Source organism: Trachurus trachurus (genome assembly GCF_905171665.1).
Source record: "Trachurus trachurus genome assembly, chromosome: 14".
NCBI lineage: Eukaryota > Metazoa > Chordata > Actinopteri > Carangiformes > Carangidae > Trachurus > Trachurus trachurus.
The window spans coordinates 15,828,776-15,852,551 of record NC_139903.1 but is presented as its reverse complement, the minus strand read 5'-3'; the positions used below and the strand labels follow the sequence as shown (position 1 = coordinate 15,852,551).

The 23,776-nt window shown below is 41.5% G+C and overlaps 4 protein-coding genes across 4 annotated transcripts in view; 3 read left to right on the top strand and 1 right to left on the bottom strand.

Annotated features, from left to right (window-relative positions):
• Positions 1-2,216: 2,216 nt before the first annotated feature.
• On the top strand, positions 2,217-2,850 carry gng8 (guanine nucleotide binding protein (G protein), gamma 8; the record flags this gene model as incomplete). The annotated part of the gene is made up of 2 exons (XM_083986106.1): positions 2,217-2,300; positions 2,722-2,850. The coding sequence occupies 2 exons, from the start codon at positions 2,217-2,219 to the stop codon at positions 2,848-2,850; spliced, it is 213 nt and encodes a 70-aa protein (XP_083842232.1).
• Positions 2,851-4,607: 1,757 nt separating this feature from the next.
• Positions 4,608-6,662, top strand: tmem45b (transmembrane protein 45B; the record flags this gene model as incomplete). Its single annotated transcript, XM_083986104.1, has 5 exons — positions 4,608-4,797; positions 4,881-5,093; positions 5,206-5,390; positions 5,547-5,689; positions 6,551-6,662. 5 exons carry the CDS (start codon positions 4,608-4,610, stop codon positions 6,660-6,662), a joined length of 843 nt encoding a protein of 280 aa, XP_083842230.1.
• Positions 6,663-6,789: 127 nt separating this feature from the next.
• On the bottom strand, positions 6,790-16,717 carry nfrkb (nuclear factor related to kappaB binding protein). The gene is made up of 25 exons (XM_083986108.1): positions 16,585-16,717; positions 16,260-16,461; positions 16,031-16,158; positions 15,774-15,945; positions 15,495-15,599; positions 15,322-15,395; positions 15,159-15,240; positions 14,865-15,060; positions 14,669-14,780; positions 14,454-14,580; positions 14,279-14,356; positions 14,118-14,194; positions 13,959-14,005; positions 13,019-13,079; positions 12,417-12,591; positions 12,216-12,322; positions 11,983-12,106; positions 11,716-11,795; positions 11,321-11,517; positions 10,524-10,794; positions 10,260-10,430; positions 8,890-9,618; positions 8,115-8,221; positions 7,726-7,861; positions 6,790-7,606 (listed from the first exon to the last, which is right to left on the bottom strand). Exons 1-25 carry the CDS (start codon positions 16,708-16,710, stop codon positions 7,466-7,468), a joined length of 3,825 nt encoding a protein of 1,274 aa, XP_083842234.1. The 5' UTR covers positions 16,711-16,717; the 3' UTR covers positions 6,790-7,465.
• Positions 16,718-18,820: 2,103 nt separating this feature from the next.
• LOC310996666 (ryanodine receptor 1-like) overlaps positions 18,821-23,776 on the top strand; it is a 45,079-nt gene continuing 40,123 nt past the window's right edge. The window contains exons 1-6 of the mRNA XM_083986107.1: positions 18,821-19,014; positions 22,845-22,964; positions 23,048-23,146; positions 23,268-23,288; positions 23,444-23,518; positions 23,678-23,756. Of these exons, the coding sequence (XP_083842233.1) occupies positions 18,970-19,014; positions 22,845-22,964; positions 23,048-23,146; positions 23,268-23,288; positions 23,444-23,518; positions 23,678-23,756 (439 nt within the window). The 5' untranslated portion in view covers positions 18,821-18,969. The remainder of the gene's footprint in view (positions 19,015-22,844; positions 22,965-23,047; positions 23,147-23,267; positions 23,289-23,443; positions 23,519-23,677; positions 23,757-23,776) is intronic.

Genomic DNA, 23,776 nt, shown 5'->3' with positions numbered 1-23,776 from the left:
AAACTTTTGGGTTTTTTTTGTTTGTAATGTCATACCAGGCATGTGAAAACATAGTGTAGCATTAGAGTAGGGTGAGCATCCTGTATTGACACAGTAAGGGACAGTGCATTTTATTTTTCAATACAGGACAATCTCGTATTATACAGGATGATCCAGTGTTATTACCAGGTTATTCATCGTGTCATATCATGTTTTGGGCAATTCCTGTGTAATGTCTGTGTAATAACAAGCTGTCAGCTCCACCATTGTTACATCACACTTCCTGATAATACTTCCTAATGAACTTCCTAATCCCACTCTTAAGGTGACCAAGTGCCATGCTTTGTGTCGGATTGCAAAGCATTTTCATCCCTTGTCCCACGTCACGCATATTGAGACTGTCCCACATTTTGATTAACTTAAGGTTTTTTTTTTGTTTGTTTTGTTTTTATTAGCTCATGACACCACTGCAAGACTCTTTTACATAATCACACTCAATCAACTCTTCGCCTGTTCCTACTTGCTGCATTAAGCACCCTGTATTGATTTAGTATGGCCCAGTGCATTTTATTTTTCAATACGGGATGATCCTGTATTATACGGGATGGCTGGGGGCTGCCAACAGGACTCAGCTCTGTCTGACTTGCCGCTAAAACCTTAAAAAAAACAACAACAAGTACAACATGATGGATTCAAGTTCCTTACGGAAAAATAAAGTTCTTTGAAGTTTAAGCTATACATGTATATCCAAGGATTATTTTCCTCCTGTGTCAGACCACACCTTGTTAATGTGTCCGTCCCTTTGTAGAGACTGAGACTGATACCCCATCCTTTGTCTGATCTTTTCGTACAGACATGAGGAGAATTTTGGTTTAACTGTGCTAATCCGTGACTTTTATCTTGGACATTCAGATACACATAGAAAACGTGTGGTAAATACTGCTTAGTCATTATTTTGTGCTCTCAGGATGACATAAGCCCAATGAGCCTAATGAATTTCCTTGATTAAAAAAAAGACCCAAGTATCAGAGATTTGATTCGTCTAAGGATTCATTCAAAACAGGAAAATTAATTATAGGCATGGAAAACAACCTTGTCTACTCTCTTGAGAGCTTCTCGAGTTGTTGTTGAGTGTTAGGGAAAAAACACACACCTGTATATTACACTACACATCATAATACACTATCATTGTGAGTTTGTATTGGAAATATCTCCTTTAAGATATATATATTTAATGTTCCCTCTCAGAACACAAGCTCCTCTACCGGCTCAGGTGAGGGAGTGATGGAGACGCGCGATGAAGGTCACACCACATGTTGCCTGTAACTGCTGCACTGAGCCCATCCTGGGGGCAGAACCACAGCTAATTATTTGAAGGAGGGAACCTTCCTCATCTTCCTGCCATTAATCTCACTTCATTTGTTCCGGTAAGTTGGTGAGGAGGACCCTATACTGAAGACAAGCAGAGTTTTCACTCCAGGAGCTCAGCGGTTGGTTGGTGTATTGGTCCATAAGGTGAGTAAAATTCAGATATATTATGGGTTAGGGATAAATGTTAAGAAACTGGAAAATGCGTATTTTGTTTTGAATCGACTTTTATACACATGCATGGGGGAAAAAAAATCTACATATCAGTGCAACTAATCGAAATAATCTTTCTGATAGAATTGATAAATTAATTTCTTACTATCACTTTAACAAATCAGCAAACATATAAATCTTGATTCTTTGGTTGTAATGATGTTTTTCATTTACTGCCTATAATAAGTTCAATATGATCAATCTCTTTGCAGTAGTCTATTGCAGCTACAACAACATAATAGCAGTGAGGAGATAACATTAAAAAGCAGCTCCACATCTCCAGTTTGTGACAGATAAACTGTGCAAGAGCAATAAGTTAATGTTAGTGTTAGGTGTATTTACATTCACAGCCAGCGGATACCCCCCCATGGGGATGACTGCTCTGCCTCCCCTCCCCTGCGCTGCTCCTCTGAGACCCTCTCTGCGCCACTTGCAGCTGAGACCCAGGGAGCAGAATTAACAAGCAAATTGAAACAGACTGAAACCACTGCAGAGATACCTTCAGTAATTTGTCACACACTGTCTTTCCACTGTTTCTGTGGTCTCTTCCACTGGGTTTTTCTTTCAGTGATGTGCACTGTTTCTTATTTCTTGCCTCATAACTCAACGTTTGACGTTGTGCTACAGGCTGGCTGAGTTTGGTGGAACGAGGCAGGATGTCTAACAACATGGCCAAGATTGCAGACGCTCGAAAGACCGTAGAACAATTGAAACTGGAGGTCAACATAGAGAGGATGCTGGTGAGTCGCCACATTACTGATGTATACAGCTAAAGCAGTATGAAATGTTTGGTAGTGTTTTAGACTGATAGACAGATGCTTTGTTTCAGTATTGAAGATTTAAAAAATTCAGCAAGAGCTTCTTTTTTTTTTTCTTTCTTTTTTTACTTTTTCTGCATATCACAGGTAATTTACTGTCACATGGGGAGCCGTTGTCAAACAAGTACCAACAAGCAGTGCATATTCAACAAGTAGTTTATCAGCAAATATTAACACTCCAACCAGTAACCACTTAAACTGGCCTCCTTTGCATAACCACCATTGTGTTTCAGGAGGCTACTTGTCACATTGAGGAAGACAGTTGTTTTGAGTTTTTAAATCATTGGTTTTAAAAATTGATTAATATAATTAATTAACTTATCATCCCCTTATTTTTGTGCAGGTATCCAAAGCAGCAGCTGAGCTTATGGCCTACTGTGAAGCTCATGCCAAAGAGGACCCCCTGGTGACCCCAGTGCCTTCGTCTGAGAACCCGTTTCGGGAGAAGAAATTATTCTGTGAAATACTATAACTCACACACAAAACAACTACGTGTGAACACTTATTGTTATTTTAACAAGAGAATTCAGTGTCAAATCAATAGCAAATAAAAAAAAACAAACACTTTTTTTTCACTTTTGTAATTAAAACAGCACATTAGTGACTTATGTGAACATGATAATGACACAATAAAGACTTATCGAACATGGGTGCAAAGTTCATTCACATGCCTGTGCTGCCTGCGGCCTCTCCCTGTGCATACTACTGTTTATATATTAACTCAGTGGTATGCCTATGCTCTCACTGCAGTGGTTTAAAACATTACTTTAAAAGCAATTACAAAGGCATTTTATAGATTAGATTATATCTAAATAAATTCTAAATCTTTTGCTCACACATGGTGAAAAAATACTCTTTACTTACATTTTACTTTGACAGGAAACCTTTTTTTATTTGATACCTGAAAAAACATGACTTATGGCCAGGTATTGTTTTCCCTCCTAATGTCTCAGCTGTTGCCAGGGGGAGGTCCTTAGTGTCAGAAACCAATGCAAATGATGGGTGGGGCTATGTTATGATGGCAATACCGGTTGGAGGTGCAGGCAACAGGTGTGAACAGTTTACACAGACCAGAGTGCTCTCACTCTGACAGCTGCTAAGGTTCACCAGTATCTCCTGATCGAGGATTTGGGAATTAAACAAGGTATGTTCATTTTGTTACCTAACCCCATCTAGTGTAATTGTGAAGGCAGAGATACATTTAACAAGTAGTATCTGTTGTGTGTGGAGTTCTGCAATAGTTAACATATAGAAATTACATTTGCTCTATTTTTTTTTTTTTTTACAATGTATTTGCTGAAAACTACCATGTCTATCAGCATCACATCTGTCCCATTTGATATTTGACAGTGATATGTAGAAAGTGTGAAGAGAAGATATGTGTACTCAGACCAGGTCAAACAGGGCTAGTCAAGAAAAACTTGTCTGACTGAATAAGCTGCTGCTAAACACACCTGTGACTCTCGACCGCACTGACGCTGAGCACAAGAAGCAGGAAGCCTCTTGTGCTCTCGTTGGTCAGTTCTAAAGGCACTTGGTCAGATCCAACCAAGAAAATATGTCCCCACTGGACATCATGGGTCATCGTGTTATAATAATCCATATACAGTTATGGGCTCACTGGCAACATTATGTGTTAAACATATTACTCCACTTTTCCTTTTTAAAAAGTTGAACTGCAGTGAGTGCAAACAGTATTTCCAAAACAGAGACACAAAGTGCTTCAGTAGCCAGGGCGCCAGCATGTTCACGCAGCTAACAGCTCTGTCTGATTTGAATTTTATTTTTGTAAGACAAATGTGTGGCCGTTGCCTGGACAGAAACGCTCTATGAACTATGCAGATAAAATCAAGGATCCAGTACCAAGCAATTTATATTTCCTCATACTGAAGCCTAAGAGCCTCTATCTGGTTATGTGATAACAGGATGTAAGAATACTCTTGGTACTTTGCAATAAATGTCAAATACTGTATAAGCAGTCAACAGACAGGGTAGACAGGGTATTACTTTCAGCTGCTCTTCATTCCTTATATTTAGTTGACATGCGACTGCTTTCAATCCTTATCTGACTCAAATTGCCATAAAATAAAGCAATCAGCTCGCACTTTGTCCTCATAGTTAAGTCCCTTGACATTCAATGGAGTAAGAGCCTCAGGCTAAAACAATTAACATTGCTTCTCTCATGTTTCTAATTACTAAAATGCATTCCTTTTGTTTTCAGACCGAACAATGGCCAACTTTGGTGGCCATGCCATTCCTGGCACCTTTTTCCTCTTGTACGGCTTCTGGTTGACAGTCAAACACATTCTCCATCATTACTGGAGGACAACGCAGCCCAAGGGAAGACAGATTCCTCCACCTTCCTTCAAAAGAATGAACTACTTTGAGGGAGGACTCCTAATCTTTGCTTCATTTGTGGGTCAGTTATCCCTTCGCTCCATCTGCACATAACCTAAAAACTGATCAAGACTCATCTTTCTGACGTTTCTGTTTCTGGTGCAGGTTCAATGGTTGAACAGTTTGTGGTGGACGGGCCTCACGCTCGTCTCTACGACAGGGAGAACCACTCCTGGGTCAAGCTGATGAACTGGCAGCACAGCACCATGTATGTGTTCTTTGGCATCGCTGGAATAGCTCTGATCGTCAATACTGCATCCAAACTGGTGCCACTTGGCATTGACCGCCTCACTCGGTCCGTGGCTCTTTTTGTTGAAGGTAAGCTGCAGTGTTAATCAAACATGTTTCCTTCACATCACAGATACGGCCCCCTGGTGTGTGTGTGTTTGCTTGACTCGTGTTGTGTGTTGCCCTCTCCCGTATCATCCAGGGTTTCTGTTCTATTACCACGTGCACAATCGGCCACATCTGGACGCCCACATCCACACACTGCTGCTGGTGGCTGTGTTTGGAGGATCGGCCAGCTCCATGTTGGAGGTCTTCATACGAGACAACATTATCCTGGAGCTGCTCGGGGCGTGCATGTTCATCCTGCAGGGCTCATGGTTCTACCAGGTGAGAAGGCCCAAACCTGATAAACGTGATTAGTGAAACTCCCATAAATTTAGTTTCATCTTGTCCAGTTTAAACTCTTTGACACACATCTCCTTTTCATACTCAATCTCTGTTCCTCAACACTGAATTTGTTTTTTTTGTTTTTTTACATTTCAGATTGGATTTGTGTTATACCCTTTAAGTGGACCACAGTGGGACTTAGAACTGCACACCAACATCATGTTCGTCACAATGTGCTTCTGCTGGCATTTAGCCGTTGCCCTGCTTTCAGTCGCCTGCACCTCTGCTGTGGTTTGGTTGTAAGTATTACATCTATTATCTCTTCTTCAAGGTCAAGAACTAAAATAAATAGTTATTGAATGTGTCATAGCAATAGGGTTTACATAGAGACAATACAGTAGACATTTGGGTAATTTTATCTTCTCTAATTTACTCAAATTAAGCTCCCCTTGTTATTTCTGCTACATATTCTTTACTGTGCAGAAGAAACAATGGGTGATCTCAACATATTCTGGGCAAAAGAGGTTAATTCCCTTTAGTTAGAATAACTCCGTGGCTGAGGTTCTTTCTATGTGGAGGTTTCAAGGGCAACAGGAGACAATAGCTCATTAACCTGCAGGAATGCAGAAATCATGAGCTCGTGTGACTCATGGCAAAGCAGATACAACAACACCAAAAGAAGGAACGAGCTCTGTGACTTGACTCAAGAACAGAAGAAGACTCTCAGTCTGGACCAAAATTGAATTCAGGCAAAGGGTTAAAAGTTTACCCACAATCAGATTATCTGCTCCACAAAGACAATTTGCAAGTGTTTGCTTTCTATTCACTATATCAGCCTTCTTCCTGATGCAATATGGATAACACTAAACCTTTTCAGTCGATTCTGATCTCTCAACTTTTTTTCTAGCATGGACAGTTTTTTAGCAGACATGTAATTTGTTTATATGTAGCGTCAACCGTCTCACCTCACATTTCCCTTAGGCTTAGTAAATACTGTATATTCAAATATTAACTAGGATTTGTCCTTGTTTTGAATCCTGTTTTGTGGCATCATGTAGGACTAGTTTAAACAAATCAAAGATGAGTAAGGTTTGAGTTGGATGAAGCATAGCGTCCGTTCTCCATGTTTTTTCTAAAAGCTTCTTCTCCTGTTCCAACAGCACAGTGAAGCGATTCTCCACAAAGGGACGGGACATAGAGATTGGAATGAGAAACACATCCTCCAAAGCGAACTGCCAGAAAGCTTTGCTGGAAGAGTCGGATGAAGAGTGAATTCTTTCCACTGGTTCAATTTTTTATTTCATTTGTCTATGTTGATATCTGTGCGTAAGACTTAAAACTGTTGTTTGCTGTTTTTGTAAATAAATCTAAAACAAAAATCTGTTTAAAGATGATCCGTTATTATGGTTTGATAAAAGTTATGGTTCATGTGTGTCAAATGAAACACATGGCAACAGAACAAAGAATGTATATTGACACAAATAAACAGGTCACAACATTCAACTAAATCAGACCTAAGTCCAACTCACTTCACATTTGTTAATATTGTTTTACATCAAACATGTAAAGAAATGACAAATAAATCTACAGAATGAAATGGTCGTGATAGTATTGATTTCAAGTTGTGCCTTTTGAGGTTATATTTAAGTTCGATACCAACGAAGCACTGGCTTTTTTTTAAACATTTGTCAACACATGAACGAGAGTAAAAAGAGTTTCTATGGGAAGCCTGAAACCTGGTTATAACAAAGTGGGGAGTAAAATGCAGGAGATTAAATTCATTTAAGTAGCAATGACATCTTCCAATGTACTGGCCACATTTGTAAATCAGCAGAGATCAAGAGAGAACTGCGTTTCTCCCTTTTGTCGGTATCACCCAAATTGAGAAGAAATAAAGGCACATTACCCGCTGTAACAATAATGTTATTAAAAAAACAACTTCACTTGTGAGAACAGAAAGAAGTCAAATGATCCAGAAAAAGCTTGAGAACGATCCAAAGTAGGAAGAAAACCAAACACAGGCACGTGTATTTTTGTACTGAACCTATGATTCGTTACTGGCTGACGACATGGGATCACTGCTGAGGTGCAGGCGGAGGGTCGGGTGGACATTTGGGCGAAGGTGCTGTTGTGACTACGACTGTGGAGACGGATTTGGGAGAAGCTGTGGCCATGTGCTGCTGGAGCTGCTGAGCTGGGACCGTCTGGATACGAACCTGAAGGAAGACAGAGAAACAGTTGGGATGCTCATGGTGATATTTTGATTGAACAGATATTATGAAACAGACATTATTACCTTTTTTTTCTAATCAAAGGAGCTGAAACATTAACAAACCTGCGTGGCCTGTCCCTGCTGCTGAAGCTGCTGAAACTGCTGCGCTGTGACAAAGCTGACTGGTTTGTTCCCTGCGATCAGCTTCGTTCCAGCAGGCATCGTGGTCAGGATGATGTTCCTGCCCAGGCTGCTGATACTGCTCAGAAAAAAAAAGATGGAGAAATGACCTCAACATGTCAGGCTACTAGAAACAATAAAGAAAAACAGATGAGGTGCTAAAGAGGTTTACCGACACCACAGTGGACAGTAAATGTAAAAATAAATAGTTAACAAGGTAGTCTGATAAAAGTTAACCCTCAATCTCAATATACTAAAATAAAACAATATAAATTCTATATCAAGAAGGGAGAGCAAATGCATAAATATATATATTTTAGATGCAGACTTACTTTGCATTAAGACTTCCCTTCACAATCGGTGTGGTCACTACACTCTTGCTCTTCAGCGGCTGGTTGAGGACAGAGAGGGGCACAGTGATCCGTGCAGGTAACTTCCCCTGTGGGGTCAAAGAAGAAGATTGTTCCCAAGTCACGTGATTTTCAGGAGTTGTTCAATACTGAGATATGGTCATTTATCAGTTCGTATTAATATACACATTAGAGAAGTTAATTATGAACTGGCAAAGCCAAAATCCACACTGTGAATGGTCTTACACACATTAATAAGTACTTACTGCAAGTTATTAAAATGCATAATTTACAGTCCAATTAATTTTCTAAACCTAACCTAACCTAATGCAATCATGGGTGATACAATAAATGAACTATTCAGGGAGGCTTTTGTGAGGAAGTATCCAGTTCAAAGTCAAAATTCCCATTCAAACCTAATAGCCAGTGTTCAGATACCTGCTTCCTGATTCACTTCGCATCTATAACAAGTTCACAGTTCACACCTGCATCCAACTGTGAAAGCTCAAAACCACAAATAAACAAATACATTTTTTTTGTCCTGGTGCCTGGCTTGGGCAAATTTGACTATGCACCATAGTTACGTGCATCACTTTAGGACCAAGTGCTGTCCCTAAACCTAACAACTCTGTGTCAGTGACCTCAAGAAACATTTGCTTGACCCTGCACCTGCAGAACAACACATAACACTTACAACGCTCATCAATATGATAAATAACCCGACAGTGCTTGAACACGAGGTGAATAAATCTCCTACCGTCTGCGTAGTGACGACGGTAGCAGGGACTTGTCGCACAGTCGCTGTGGCTGTTCCTAACGTCAGGGCAGAGCCCGAGACTCCGGGAGCCACCGTGATCCCCTTGGCACCCGCAACGACGCTGGCAGCCATGGTCACTACATTAGCGCATGTACTCGCTGTAAGTGTCTTACTGCCGGTGGTGGTTGTCATGGTGATGGTCTGACCCTGTTTCTGTGGAATAACACCAAGACCCGGCATTATCCTGATGGTGGGGCCGCTCTTGTCGGGGGAGCTCACGCTGGTAAAGGTCCTGGTTTTTTGGTCGGTGGTCACGGCCAGCGTTGGCATCAGGCGTATGGCCGTGTCTCCCGCGGCCTTCAGCAGCGTGGAGGTGACGGGCCCCGTCTTAGTGGTCTGTACGTCCCCCGTGCAGGACGTGATGCTGGGGGCGGAGGAGGGCGAGGGGTGGGGCGGCGTCACGTGGAGAGTGGCCGATATGCTCTTACTGCCCGAGGCGGCGGAGCCCAGGAAGTCGGGGGTGAGTTTGACAGTCGCGACCGGGGATTTGGCGAGAGTGGCCATCATGTCGGGGGTTATCCGCAGCACCGTCTGGCCTTTGGCGTCGGTGGTGATGGAGGACGGTGGCAGACGTAGAACATCTTTTCCCTGAATGCGCAGGTTTGTGGCTGTTATTGGGATTCCTGCTCCTCCTGCCGTCTTCATCCCCAGCTGTCCTGTGATGGACACCTTGACAGACCAGAGCACCGTTTCAACACATTAATCTTGTCAACATGGCAGAAACTTTCAGCCTGGTTAAAGGTCCAGTGTGTAATAATTGGCAAGGTTTACTGGCAAAATCCGAATACACTACCCATGAATATATTAGTATAAGTGGATAATCGCTATAAAATAAAATTTGTTTGGTTTTCGTAGCTTTATAATTCTTCTTTTATATAAACATGTAGCAACAGTCTTGCTTTAGAGAGCGTTGCGATCTTGCACCGTCATGTTTGTATCTGGCAGCCCGAACGGAAAATCCAACCATGTTTCGCGAGCATAAATAAACCAACAAAGAAGGCAGAAGGAAAGAAGAAGGAGGAGAAAACAGCAGACATATCGTAAAATTGTTTAGATCTACACCTCATCGCTTCATGCTCCCAAGTCATGGAAGACGAGTTTTTTTTGGCCTCGGAGGCCACCGCCACTTTGCCAACAGGAGGGGTTAGCACGAGCACTGCAATCTATAATCTGAATGCTAGATGTCACGGTTTTGCCCCCATTTTACACACTGGACCTTTAAGACATTCTTGTAATTGAAGATCAGACGGCCCAGACGGCTCAGAAAGGCCCTAAGTGATTAAATATCCCCATTTAAGTCAATAGTTCACCTGTTTGATGTTTGGGCTGCCAACTCCTTGCAGCACAGCAGGGGAAGCAGGGTTGTTGGCGGGACTGCCAGGTGATCCAGTCTGAGGTCTGGCCACAGACACAGACAGAGTGGTGGGCACCTGAACTGGACTACTCCCAGCTTGAGTCCTCAGAGGCACAGAAACCACCGTCTATCGACATAAACACAGACACAATCAATCACACATTCACAATAAGCAAAGGAAAAACAGAAATATCATCTGTTTAACCGTTGTTGTGGCTACCTGTGAAATGCCTTTGGCTGCCACTGACACTGGCATCCTGATCTGGTGGGGGGTCTGATGTACCAGCGTCGCCTGCTGACTTCCTGCCGAAGAGCCCAGACCGGCCTGGGCAGACACCACTCGCACCTGAGGGAGGGAGCCTGCCGCCAGGTGACTCACTATCCGAGCCGCATGCTGGGATGTCACCGGCTGTGAAGAAGGTGGAGCGGCCTGACTGGTGGGTAAGATGGTTCCCAGCTGGGGCAACGAGGGAGGGGACACAAGAAGAACACTGGAGGGGGGGGGGCAGAAGGAAATAACAAGAGAACATTCAAATTTCAAATTGCACAGTTGCAACATGGGTTTGTTTTTCATATTATTATAACTTAGCACCATCTTATATTGCCGATTGCCTTTCTTTTTATGCCCCAACAAGAACGCTCAGATCCTCCACTGCCTGTCTTTTAGTTGTTCCCAAGGTGTCCCACAAGAAAACCGGTGAAGCTGCTTTTTGTTTTAATGGCCCTAAACTTTGGAACACTCTCCCTTTAGATCTGAGAATAGCAGACTCATTGGCCATTTTTAAAAAGAAATTGAAAACATATCTTTTTAATTTGGCTTTTAATAGCGATTGATTTATCTTTTATCACTGTTATTGCTTTGTTTTGTTGTTGTTTTTTTTTAAACTGTTGTTGTTTTTGTTGTTACTGATTCTGCTTTGTTCAAGCACTTTGGGCTGCATTCGTGCATGAAAGGTGCTCTATAAATAAAGATTATTATCATCATTATTATATTGTACGATCTTGCATCACACTGACCCCGGGCTGGTTTTCATTGTGTCTGGGACTCCGGTTTTTGTGGGTGTGGTGGCCGTGCAGGGTAAAGGTGACTTGGGAGTTCCAGGTGTGTTTGGCGTGGGTGTTGTGGGAGTTGGTGACATGGGGTTGGAGCCTATATCCTGTCCTGTCTCCAGACATCCAGGGGTTTTACTGCCTCCATCTTTACTTCCAGACTTCTAAAACACAAAACAGAGATTGAGATTCAGATTCACAATCAACAACTAATCTTTGGATTTCATGCATGATTTAACTCCAACCGGGAAAACAGGAACCTTGGCTATAGAGGCACAACTTCAGGAGTGTTTCCTAAACAAGAAAACAGCAAAAGCGAGTCTGTGTTTCTCTGCGCAGTAAAATGGAGGCAGTGGACTCACAGGCTTAGACGGTGGTTTGGGTTTCTGCTGTAGAGCTTTTCTTGCTTTTGCAGCAGCAGCTTGAGCCTGATGGATCCTCTCTGGATGGGGGGAAAGAAAAGGAGAACACAAGAATAAAGATTTTTGACCCAGTTTAATCATCAAGATCAAGACGTTTTGATGTTTTACACATTATGTTTTTAAAAACCACAAACTAATAACCAAAATTCCACATCAAGATCTGGAACGACAGTATTTTCATTTCTGATCAAGCAAACTGTTGCTCACCAAACTCCTCTTGACTACGATGGCGGTGCAGGTAAATCCACAGTTTGCGGCCAATGTCGTACTTCACACAGGGATCTTTCTCATAGTGAAGTCTATCCAGAGCCCCGCTGACAACTGTGTTCACCTGTGTTTAAAGGAAAGCTGCTTACTCACAGGAAATGTGACATCAAACAAAATACCCAAATCTCCTAGTAATAAAAAATAAACAAAAAAACATGCAAACTCAATCACACCTGGGCGCTAGTGACATCTGGAGCGAGAAACTGTGAGTCCTTCAACAGTTCACAGATCTCTGCCCTGGTTCCCTCTCCATTCGGTAACCTGGCGGCTGCATCCCGCACTGCAGAGAAAACAAGTCAGGTTTGTGTGACTGGTTTCTTTTGCACAAACTTAAATCATTCATTTGGCCCACAGCTTGAAACAGAAGGTCTAACCCAGAGAGAGGATGGTGACGTATGGCGGTCGGTCTGAGCGGAGCAGTGTGTGCTCCCTGGCTTTGTTGAGGGACATCTCCTTATCAAACACTCCTTTAACGGGGCCCACAACAGACTCAAAGCCGTGCATCCTGAAGGTGAAGGCTTTATGTGGCTGGTTGTATCGCTGCTGCTCCTAAAAAACAAACAAGAAGCAAGTCGGCTCAGAGGGCCCGTGCCAAGTTAAAGGGATAGTTCAACATTTTGGCAAATTGGGCCATTGCCATAATCCCTGTAGTTTTAGGAGTAGGTTCGTTACCTTTAATTGTCGGTGCAAGCTATTTTTAGAACGGCAGAGCAGAGACGCGAGCTGGTCAGAGCTATGCTACGGAGGCTCATGGGATTTCTTGGTTTCCCTCATCAAACTCATCAAATACACAATCCAACAACTACCCAAAACGCTCTGCTCCACCGTTCTAAAAATAGCTTGCACCGACAATAAAGGTAACGAACCTACTGCTAAGACTATAGGGATTATGGCAATGGCCCAATTTGCCAAAATGTTGAACTATCCCTTTAAGAACAAAATGTGGTAGAACAATTTTCCAGCAGCACAAACAAACCTGAACTTGAAACACTTGTCTTTCATCTCCGGTGCTGGGCCGCACCACGTAATCAGTCGAGCTGCCATTACAGAGACATTATATAGTTATTAGGAATGCAAAGACCTCTACATTGGAGAAACAAAACAACCACTGCATAAACGCATGGCCCAACACAGGAGAGCAAACTCCTCAGGACTGGACTCTGCTGTTCATTTACATCTCAAGGAGAAAGCCCACTCCTTTGAGGACAGCAATGTCCAAATCCTAGACAGAGAGGACAGATGGTTTGAAAGAGGAGTCAAAGAAGCCATTTTTGTAAAAGTAGAAAAACCAACCCTCAACAGGGGAGGAGGTCTGAGACACCACCTATCCCCAATTTACAATGCTGCCCTTTCATCCCTTCCCAGGAGACTCAACAATCTAGCCTCAAAGAACAACTACTGTTCACAAGTGGCAAGTGACTCCAACGACTGTCGTTATAACACAATAGGGCACTAACGAAGTCGAAACCAACTTCCCACCAACGACTGTCACTCCAACTACTGTCGTTGGCACTTGGAGCACAAAAGGGAACCAGTGACATCATCACCCTTGTGAAACGCCCACACAAGAGGTTAAATAGTGAGTCTCCACACCAGATAGTTGGACCAGTCCCAGCCTGGTCAGCTGCGTACATGAACTGATGAAGCCTCTTGGATGAGAGGTGAAACGTCTTCCTAGACAAATAACTAAGTCCAGTTGCTTTCGATTTAACCTCCTTTGATATATAGTTATTAGTTAACCTCAACAACCTTGACACAGAAACTCAAGGTACTTCATTATGTTCATGTAAGGCTTCAAATAACTATCACCTTCACTTACAATCAAGCTAATGATATTTTGAATAGAGTTAAAAAAAATATTTTGTTATGTGATTTTTCAGAATGATGCCACATTTGTCTTTTATAGTGAGTCTTACACTCTTGGTGTAGGAGAGGTCATCTCTAACATGTCGTCATTCTCCGTCTGTGGAAGAAGAAAAAAAGCATTGTGACCACATACTGTATATAGCTGCAGTGGATGAACTGTAAAGTGAGTGTTGAGACAGTGTTTGTGTCACAGTAATAGTCTCTATTACCTTGACGACTAAATCCTTGGAGTCCAGCCACAACTGACAGAGTGCACTGAGATCTTTCTCTGTGTCCTGAGTGGGACCTAAAATAAGTCATGGATGTTAATCTGAATGGCTGGAGTCATCCTATAAACACTAAGGCCTGCATCAAATCAGAGAGTTCTTACCAATCCACCTCCACTGCTGAGATTCATCAGAAAACTCCACAAATGGAGAAAACCCACTGGGGAGTGCCATCATGCCATCTGATTAACAAACGTAGGAGAAAAAAACAAAAACATGAGAAGTTGGAGTGGAAAATAAAGTCTGACTGTTAAAGTGTGAGTGACCACTGCCACTTGCCTTTAGTCTCTCCTGCAAGAAACTGCAGAGCTTGAAGAACCAAGTCAGACCAGCAGGAGGCAGACGAAAACCACACGTTGAGGGAACTGGCTGGAGACGACTGCCACATTTGAACTTTCTCCTCCAACTGACAACACAAAACAACGCGTTACACTGTATTCAGCACTGTGATCAGGTCTATACTGTGTATGTGAGACTCAGTGTTCAGTGCGTACCATTGAAGTGCTGGTAAAGGTTTCTGCCCTTAAGATGCTTTCCAACAGGCTGAAGAAACTGATAGCTATTTCCTCAACTGTAGCCGGGCTGCTCTGACACTCCTCTACAATTCTGCAATAACAACGGTTCATTACATTAGTCTAATGTAACAAATCAATACATCTTTTTTTGACAGAATTATGGGAATACACTCACTCTTCCTTGATGTTTGGCATTGGAGTAGATGGTGTATCTGGCAAGGAGTTGATGATATTCGCTGGTGGAGCAGATGGCGTGTCTGCAGCTGCAAGAGATTCAAAGGGATCCTCAGATTCTACTTTTATCGTCCTCATTTTCTTCTTCCTTCTCTCATCTCTCATCTTCTTCTTTGGCAGAGACAGATCAAAGAGTGCTGGAAGATAAAATAGAAAGAATCACAAACGGGAACATAATAATTTGAGTAATGAAATCAGCAGAATCAATCAATTGGCTTTTTATTTATTTACTCACATGCTGTCCCCTTACGACCAAAGTTTGCTCTTGAAAGTATGTCTCCAAGGTGAATATCGGAGGTGGTCAAGTCTGGATGGTCCTGAGTAAATCAATCATTAGTGATATATAATACGAGAAATAAAATATATCTGAGTTGTACTTGTTTTTTTTTTTTACTTACTGGCTGTCGCTTCCTCTTCTCACGGTGATTCTGCAGCATGACTTTTAAGTCCCGCTCGCCTAGTTCTACTTTTTCTGTTCAGAAAAAAGAAGATTTTAAAATAAAAGTTAGTTTTGTGTTCAAAAATACAGTAAGAGCAACAACATCATGTGAATACTGCAGATATCACTGACCAGCAGTCTTCATGTCTTGGGTTGAGAGGCTGGGAAGAACTCTGAGTGAAACAGTGGATGTCGGCGAGGAAGGCGATTGTGGTGCTGGAGTCCACATTGATATGTCTACAAACAAATGCAAAAGGACAAGAATCTGTATTGTTTTATAAACTTGTACTGTTTCTTCCATCTTCATCTTACATTTATCGTATTATACTCCAGATTGAAACTGCTTCCTGCTAAGTGCTTTAGAAATAAATGGTTATTACTGTATGGGCAATGAACAAATAACAAACTGACCGTCATCGTCAGATGAAGCGTTGCTGTCTCCACACTCAGTTTTGACCTCCTTCAATATGCGGCTCAGTCTTCTCCTCACCCTCGGCTCCCGCATTTCAGCATGAGTCTTGGTCGGTACCTTTTTTTTTGGTGGGATGTCCAGACCGTTATGAACAGCAAACTCAAGCAGCTCCTACAGCAGAAAGGACATTGGTTATTATTACTGACTGCAGGAGGCCGATCGTGTGCCCTGAACTTCAATCTTGTACGAAAAATACCTTTCTGGAAACGAGGATCTGCTTCAACAGCCTGTGGTAGTACTGCTGAATGGAGTACAACTGCCGCTTTCTCTGGGACTTGGCACACAATTGTCTGTACTTGACCACCTCAGGATTGAAGTAACCATCTGGGTTTGGACAATAAGGGTCATGATGATCAGAAAATGTTTTGAAAATCTGCACAGCATGACATACTTGTGTGGTAAGTACGTGGGTTAATAGTTTGCACCTCTGAATAGCTTCTGTGCAAGATGAAGGGGATTTCCAAAGTTAAAGTTTCTGTTGTTGAGCAGGTCACTGATGGTGCTGTCCTGCTCCACAACATTATTGTCAGGAAACTGTGGCAAAAACTGACGAAGATGCTGCCTCTGAGAATCTGTCAGGACTTCACTCCAGGTGCTTTCGCTCATCACAGAGAAGAAAATTTCAGGCTGTTGACAAACAAAATGTATACGGCAAAAATAAATGCATATCCGATGTTGTGTCTTAACATGTACACACTCATTTACGTCGAAAGGAGCAGGTATTACACAACTGAGCGCCTGGCAACTCACATCCTCCAGTAGATCCTCAGGAAGGCTCACTCTGCAGTTCCCCAGCATGCACTCCTCTGTGATCTGTCCATCGTTTTCCTCTTTTGGATCAAGAGCGTCTGTAAGCATGTGTGTGAGGGCATCCATCCTTCTCCTAGTCTGTCCACACAGAAAAAGACGAGTGTAAAGCCTCGTTTTCAATCTGCGGAGTTTCCCTCCAGTCTTTAAACTCACAGACGTCGTCTTATGTAAAGCATTGCAATGGCAGAAACTGTACTTCAGGCACAAATGTCCTATTAGTAATCACTCACTCACCAATGTCAAAACATTAGCCACTTTGTGCAGCAACGTAATGTTACTTAGCGAGCTAAGCTATCAGCTAAGTTAGCAAAGCTGCCAGTTAAAGCGTTTCAATTCGTCTTTCTGAATTCAACACAAACATGTTATGTCTGTACGGCATATTGTACAAATGTGCGCGTCAAAACTAAGCTGGTAATGCTGGTTAAACGTGTTAATAATCGCTCTTACCCGACAACTGTTTCTGTTTCGGAAATGAAGAGGGAACTATTTTGCCGACACACCGTTTTCTTCTTCTACGGGAAATGGACAACGGCCATCTCGGACTGTTGCTATGGTTGCTGCCCTCTACTGAAGATTATTGAGTAAGTTCAAACATTTTATTAATCGTTTCTTAAACGTTTAACCTTTAACGCAACTCCCCATTACTTCTTCTTCTTCTTTTTTATATCAACTTTGGGCCAGAGAAGAGTTATAATAATCCTTACTTCGTGTAATCAGTCTGTGGTTAATGGTTAACGTTGACGCTAGTAACTAGTGGGGCCATGAAGCTGATTTCTCCACATTTTCTGTAACGTGAGTGTTGGGGTCAAGACCAAGACCACCTAACCCGGGACCGAGACAAGACCATGGATGTATTATAATAGATCCATGGACAAGACCAAGACCAAGACAAAACCAAGACTTTGAGGGGGTCGTGGCCGAGACAAGACGAAGACCAAAACAACGTGAGACCATTTTATCAGTGCCATTACTCATGATAATCATGTGGCTTGATATTTACTTTAGGCTACTTAAAAAAAATCTATACCATATTTAATTGAAACAAAGTTTGGATTGAACAGAATTGAATTGAATAACACAGCAGCAGTCTTTCCCACTTTTGACATTGGTGCAACCAAGTTTTTCAGGTGGTTACTTGGGCATACTCTTTTGTAGAGTAATTTTAGTTATCCTAAAATTATTGAATACATTACATGAACAAAAATGAGCGAGTGACAGTAAAAAGTAAAAAGTAGATTTTTTAAAGTCACTGCAGCTGTGATCTTGACTGGTCTTGAGAAGAAAGTCCATCTCGACTGAGTCAAGACAAAACCAAGACCTGTGGTCTCAAGCCCTTTCTTGAGTACCACAATACTAATTTTCTGTTTGTATGTTATATACTTTGACAGAATAGAAGATGGTGGAGCATCAAGGACTCTGCAGGTGAGCTGTCAGAGAGGGGCCTGACACCGCCCGGGAGGAAACTGGGCCGTCGTTGACCACTTCTACAGTAATGTAAGACCACCAGAGGTTTACCACTTACCTAATGTTGTCGGTCGACTGGGCCAGTACTTGTGTAATATTCATGTAGCCTACTTCTCACTTTTATAGCAAAAATGTGTTTTCTGTGACCAACAGTAAACTCCACATCCTTATCTTGTAGATCATTGGTCAGGCAGCAAAAGCAAGTTGAATACATAAACTTGAACCCTGGGTGTCTGGAGGGAATCTGGTGTTGTGAGAAAAAAAATATAAATACAAATATTTATACCAAATGAGTATTAGAAATAATAAAGAGACATGTTTTGTCTGTGAATACAAATTGCTACGTTAATGTTTGTTTGGTTCATACTAACTTATCAATTAGCCTATTATTTTTTTCATTTCTTTAATATTTTTTGGTTCATGGATAAACACTAACAACACAACCTACAAAGTAACATTACTTTTTTTTGCCTGTGCTTTCTTTCAAAATCTTTAATTGTTGGCATTATGGTACTACTCACTTGTTGAAAGTTAATATCTTACTTTAATGCAATAATTGTAAGATCTCAGTGCAAGACAACACTTTGGATACCTTCACATAGGAACATTCAAGCAACTGGCTCAGCTTTGTCAGCTTTGTTGCTCCACCTCTTTTATGATGCTGCACTGAATGGGAATGAACAGTCAATCCCTCTGCCTCATCACACAGCCACAGAGGGGCACAGCACCAGCAGTACCCTTCAGAAACCTTCACCAACATTGTCTTATGTGGCGGGCGGTTCAGGCACCAGGAGTTGCAGAAGTCTGAGTCAAACTTTTTCCCATTTCTCTCAAGGTTTTTGCCTTTAATGTCTTGGGAGGATGGCGGAAGGAGCAGATGAGGAAGAGATTCAGTTCCTGCGTACAGTAAGTGATGCTGTCTGCCTCTCTTCCAATGGTTTTAAAATGTACTCATTCTGTAAATGTTGTGCAGTACTATAACTTTTGTATACTAAACGGTTACTTCATAGCAGATAATAGACAGGGACTTTCCCTGTGAAGGGTAACTCTCTTTACTTGGAGCACAGATTGACAAGGACAGGTGGCTGGTTTTGTTGCCATTGTTATCTATTTATATCCCAGTGGGTAGTTCACATGTTACTGTTTTGTCACAGAAGAAAACTCTGGTGCCAGGTGACAGCTAACACATGGACTTGTACAAAAAAAAGCAGTTCAACACAAATTTTAAACATTTTCATTCAGGACTTTTTGGCACTAAAGTTGTTACATCGATAGTCATCAGGATAATACATTTCCTTTGAGTCAGAAGTTACATGCTTCATTTTCTGCAGTTTGTAATCAGGTCACTGGTGCTTGTAGCAGAATGTTGCACCTGTGGCTGAGGCATGGCGCCAGACAACAATGGCGTCAGGGTGCAGTGTGAAGTCCTGGACTCAATTGCAATATGCCCTGCGGTTTTATGGGAATGTGGATGTTTTTTTTCTTGGCTTGTGGTTTGAAACTCTATAACAACTTCCTGTTAATGCATTATCACCATGTTTGATCTGTTTGATCTGATTCCAGATCTGATACTGGTTTCAGAATGAAAACAGGAGCAACTTAAGTATCATGGATGGTGTGCTATTATTTGTATTTGTGTCAAGAACCGTTTTGACCTAGATTAGCCATTTATCCCAGGGACTACTAACCCATATCTGTGTCTACCTTGAACAAAAATAAATGTGATAGATTAAAGCGTCCTTGAACTTAAGTTGAGTGTTTGTTTGATTTTACTTATTTGCATTTTGTTGCTCTTTGCAAATAAACGACTGCGACAGATGGAGATTAACATGACAGTATTTCATATTTCTATTTGTAAGCCATAACTCATCACTGACTGACTGTGCATTGTGCCAGTGACCTCATCCCTCTGAAAAATTTAATATGGGTGCATCAGGTGAATCCACAGGGTGTCAGTTTTTCTTCTACTGCAGCGACAGTTTGTGTTTCAGGTATCATTCACACACCTCTAATATAAACATTTTACACAGGGAGGTTTGGTTGCACATTGAAGTTATGCTTTGACGTCTGGATGTACTCGATCATACAGGGTGTGCGATAAAGTATTCAGTTTAAATTGGTTTATTTTTGCTCCATTGCTCACTGCTGAGCTATCAGATTTCCTCTTGACAGCTCTGTGCCAAAGGCTGCAGAAGGGCATTGTGGCCTTGCAAGCAGACTTCTATATGTAACACGCTATTTGGATAGTCAGCACTGATACTCAACTATTGTAGATGGTCCAAATAGTGTCACTTGAGTTTCTCAACACTGTGGTAACATTAGCTCCTATGTTAGTATAAGCCAGGCACTGATTATGGGCCGCATTGTAAGTGTCACTTGAAACTTCCTTACAGCCACACAAGCCACAAGCATTAACACATGTAAATAGCTCAAATTAACTTTCTTTGAGGTAATTAATCTAAAAAAAAAAAAAAAAGACATTTCTAGTTTGCATTGTCTCAAAGGTTGAGACACAGCACAAAAATAAAAATATGTCAACTTGTGTGTTTTGAAGTTACTGTCAGTCTGTTGCTTTCACCCTGAACTCAGCTGAGTCTATATTTACTGTGTGAGGATTAGCAAGTTCAAAGCTTGGCCCATTTCAGCACCTGCTTACTTCAGTCCATGTAGGACCTTTACTTCTAAAGTAGTACCAGCAGTCTTTATTATCAGATGCTAGCAGGAAAACATTTTGTCGTCGGTTCTTACACAGCGAATCGTCTGGTGAAAACTGGTGTAAACACTCAGCTGCTGCAGCCTCATGATGGCATCTGTCATTCTCTCAGTCAGTCTGCCAGTCTGTTGGTGTTGGAGAACATGACAGAAACATAATACTCAGTCCGTCATACGCTATAATCTCATAATATTTGACTGGATTTTCTTTAAGGTGCCTTTATTATAAGATTTTGTTTTTGTCTTGTGAATTATTGTCAAACTCCTGACTTGACATGTATTTCAGCTGTGTGGAGTAGTGTTTCATGTAATTTTTGAAAAATGTATTTTTAGCCCATCAGTTACAGGCATGAGACAGATGACGACAAATCTGACTGCACCATCCCCCTGTAACAACACTGCAGCCTCAAACTCTAACATGGGAATGATACAAATACAAAAGGTTTACAAAACTGCTGCCTCAGTGAACTGCAGCTTTAGCCTCAAAACAAAGGCCAAAATCACCAAATAACCACCAAATGTTGAGACTGTGAATTTGTCTGTGTAGTGAAATTTGTCTTAAGTTTGTTTCCTTCTGTTCTTATGTTGACTTCCCATTGATGCCAGTTTTAAAGATGACAGCAACCTGTTTTGTGCCAGTGGTTGCACTTAGAGTACTCCACCACTGAGTTTTGGACTTAACTTAACACAATATGAATATGTACATAATATGAAAAATATAATTTTACATATTTCAATTTTCAACATCTGTTCATTATGTACCAAAATAATTTCATGTCCTTATTGTGAAAAGCAGCAGAATTGCTAGTTGCTAGTTTACAGCTTCACAAATATTACAACAGAAATGTTAAGACAACTTTAACTATATTAAGCTAAAACTTTTAAAACACAATAAAACATAAATCTTAAACCCAATTGACTGTTATTTCAAAAACTACATGTTTTACTTAGTGTGATGTGTAAATAAATAAAAAAAAATCTCAGAATGGAGTTTTGAATTGAGTTTAGTCAAATTGAAATCGTGAGTATTCCTGTCCTTAGTAAATTGACTAATTGCATTATTTACATCAGGAATGTGGGGCAATTTGTCTCCTGGCTGTCAGATCTTTACTATCTGCTACTCTCCAGAAAGGGACGTGTGAACAGCAGGTGCAGCTGCCTGAAATAGAGAGCAGTGGGGGGGTGGCTGGTGTCTTGGAGCCAGAGAGGAGGGGAGATTAGTGCTGGGCCAGTGGAGGCCCAGAGAAATGCAGTTAGAGAAAAAGTACATGTGAAGGTCAGGGAAAAGCTACATAAGGCAGGTTATTTATTTATGCATTGTCCCAGATTTTTGTAACTCTCTAAATGAGCTGCTTGCAAAATCGAATCCATGAATGGACATTTTGATATCCCATGAAATGTGAGACTTACGATGCATTCAGGACAGTTGTAAATTCCAAACTTAAGCTTGGGAAAAATGATCTGAACACTTGAACGAGCCAGATTTTTTTTCAGAAACTCATCAAGTTCAATCATGACATCCTCCATCCTGACTGACTGATGTGATGTAATAGTATACTTGGCATAATGGTGAAATCAACTCCATCAAAGATGCTGTGGTGGGCATCCTTATTGTTTCCTAAGTGGGATGTTTCAGAGTTTACTGTTGTCTTGACACTGCAATAATGTGATCTAAGATTTATTTGTTTCATTGTGAAAAGCAGTAGTTCATGTTTATATTTTACTAGAAACATTACTACAACAGAAATATTTGATGCAATAAAGGGAAAGGCTGCAAATTCCACACAAAAACATCTGTTTACTTTTGTTTAGTCCTACGGTGCAATGTGAAAAAAGATCACAGAGGCCTTTTGTGGCTCAGAAACAGTGAAAGTATGGCCTTGTCCTACTGAAGGTACTTTGTGGAGAAGAAGAACTTGTAGAATAAAAAAGAGGTTTCTGATAACAACAGTCTCTCATGTGCTCTTCCCATCGTTTCTTGAAAAACCCTGCCCCTTCACTGTGGACTTGTTTTTTCATTGCAGGACGATCAAGTTGTGTTGCAGTGCACTGCATCTATTCTGAAGGAACAGATCAAGCTGTGTCTGTCGTGTGAGGGGTTTGGAAATCGTTTATGTTTCCTTGAGACCACCTCAAATGCACAGGTAGCGAAAGGACAGTTGTTGCATATTTAAGACTATTTTAATGGCTGCTACGCTCCGGGTTTACTGGTTGTGCTGTGTTTCAGAATGTCCCTCCAGACCTTGCTATCTGCTGCTTCATTCTGGAGCAGTCGCTGTCTGTGCGAGCGTTACAGGAGATGCTGTCCAACTCGTCTGTCGATGAGGTAAAGAACAGATAGAGTTTGGTTTAAGGTTTGGCTCATTTTTCATGGTATGTATGTAACATCACCTTGTTTCTTTTTCTGATGCCTTGCTCTCCTTCACTCTCTCACCACCCAACCACAGGCTGTCGATCTGGACAAATGGGTACGTCAAATTAATTCTTCCTTTGCCCGGTTCCTTGAATTGTGTGACCACTGGTTCTGTCTGAGAGTTTGTGTCATGACTACAACATTGTTTCTATGTAATTTTTTTTATATTTAATTGACTCTCCCTCTACTTGCCTCTACCTCGTCTCTCAGTCCTCACAAGGGGGAGGTCACCGAACCCTGCTCTATGGACATGCCATCCTCCTGAAACACACTCACTCCAGCATGGTGAGCACATCTGCAACTAATCACGTGACCTCCGCTGCTCTAACCTGTTTTCCCCCTTTAAGCAGCAGCAGTTTTTTTTTGTAAATATTATTCTCTAAATTGTTTGGAGTATGTATCATATCATGAGCCTAATTTGTTGTCCCTCTCTTTACGCTGCAGTACCTGTGCTGTCTGACCACCTCACGCTCACTGACAGACAAACTGGCTTTTGATGTGGGCTTGCAGGAGGATTCTACAGGTGGCTATGAGTTTTACTGC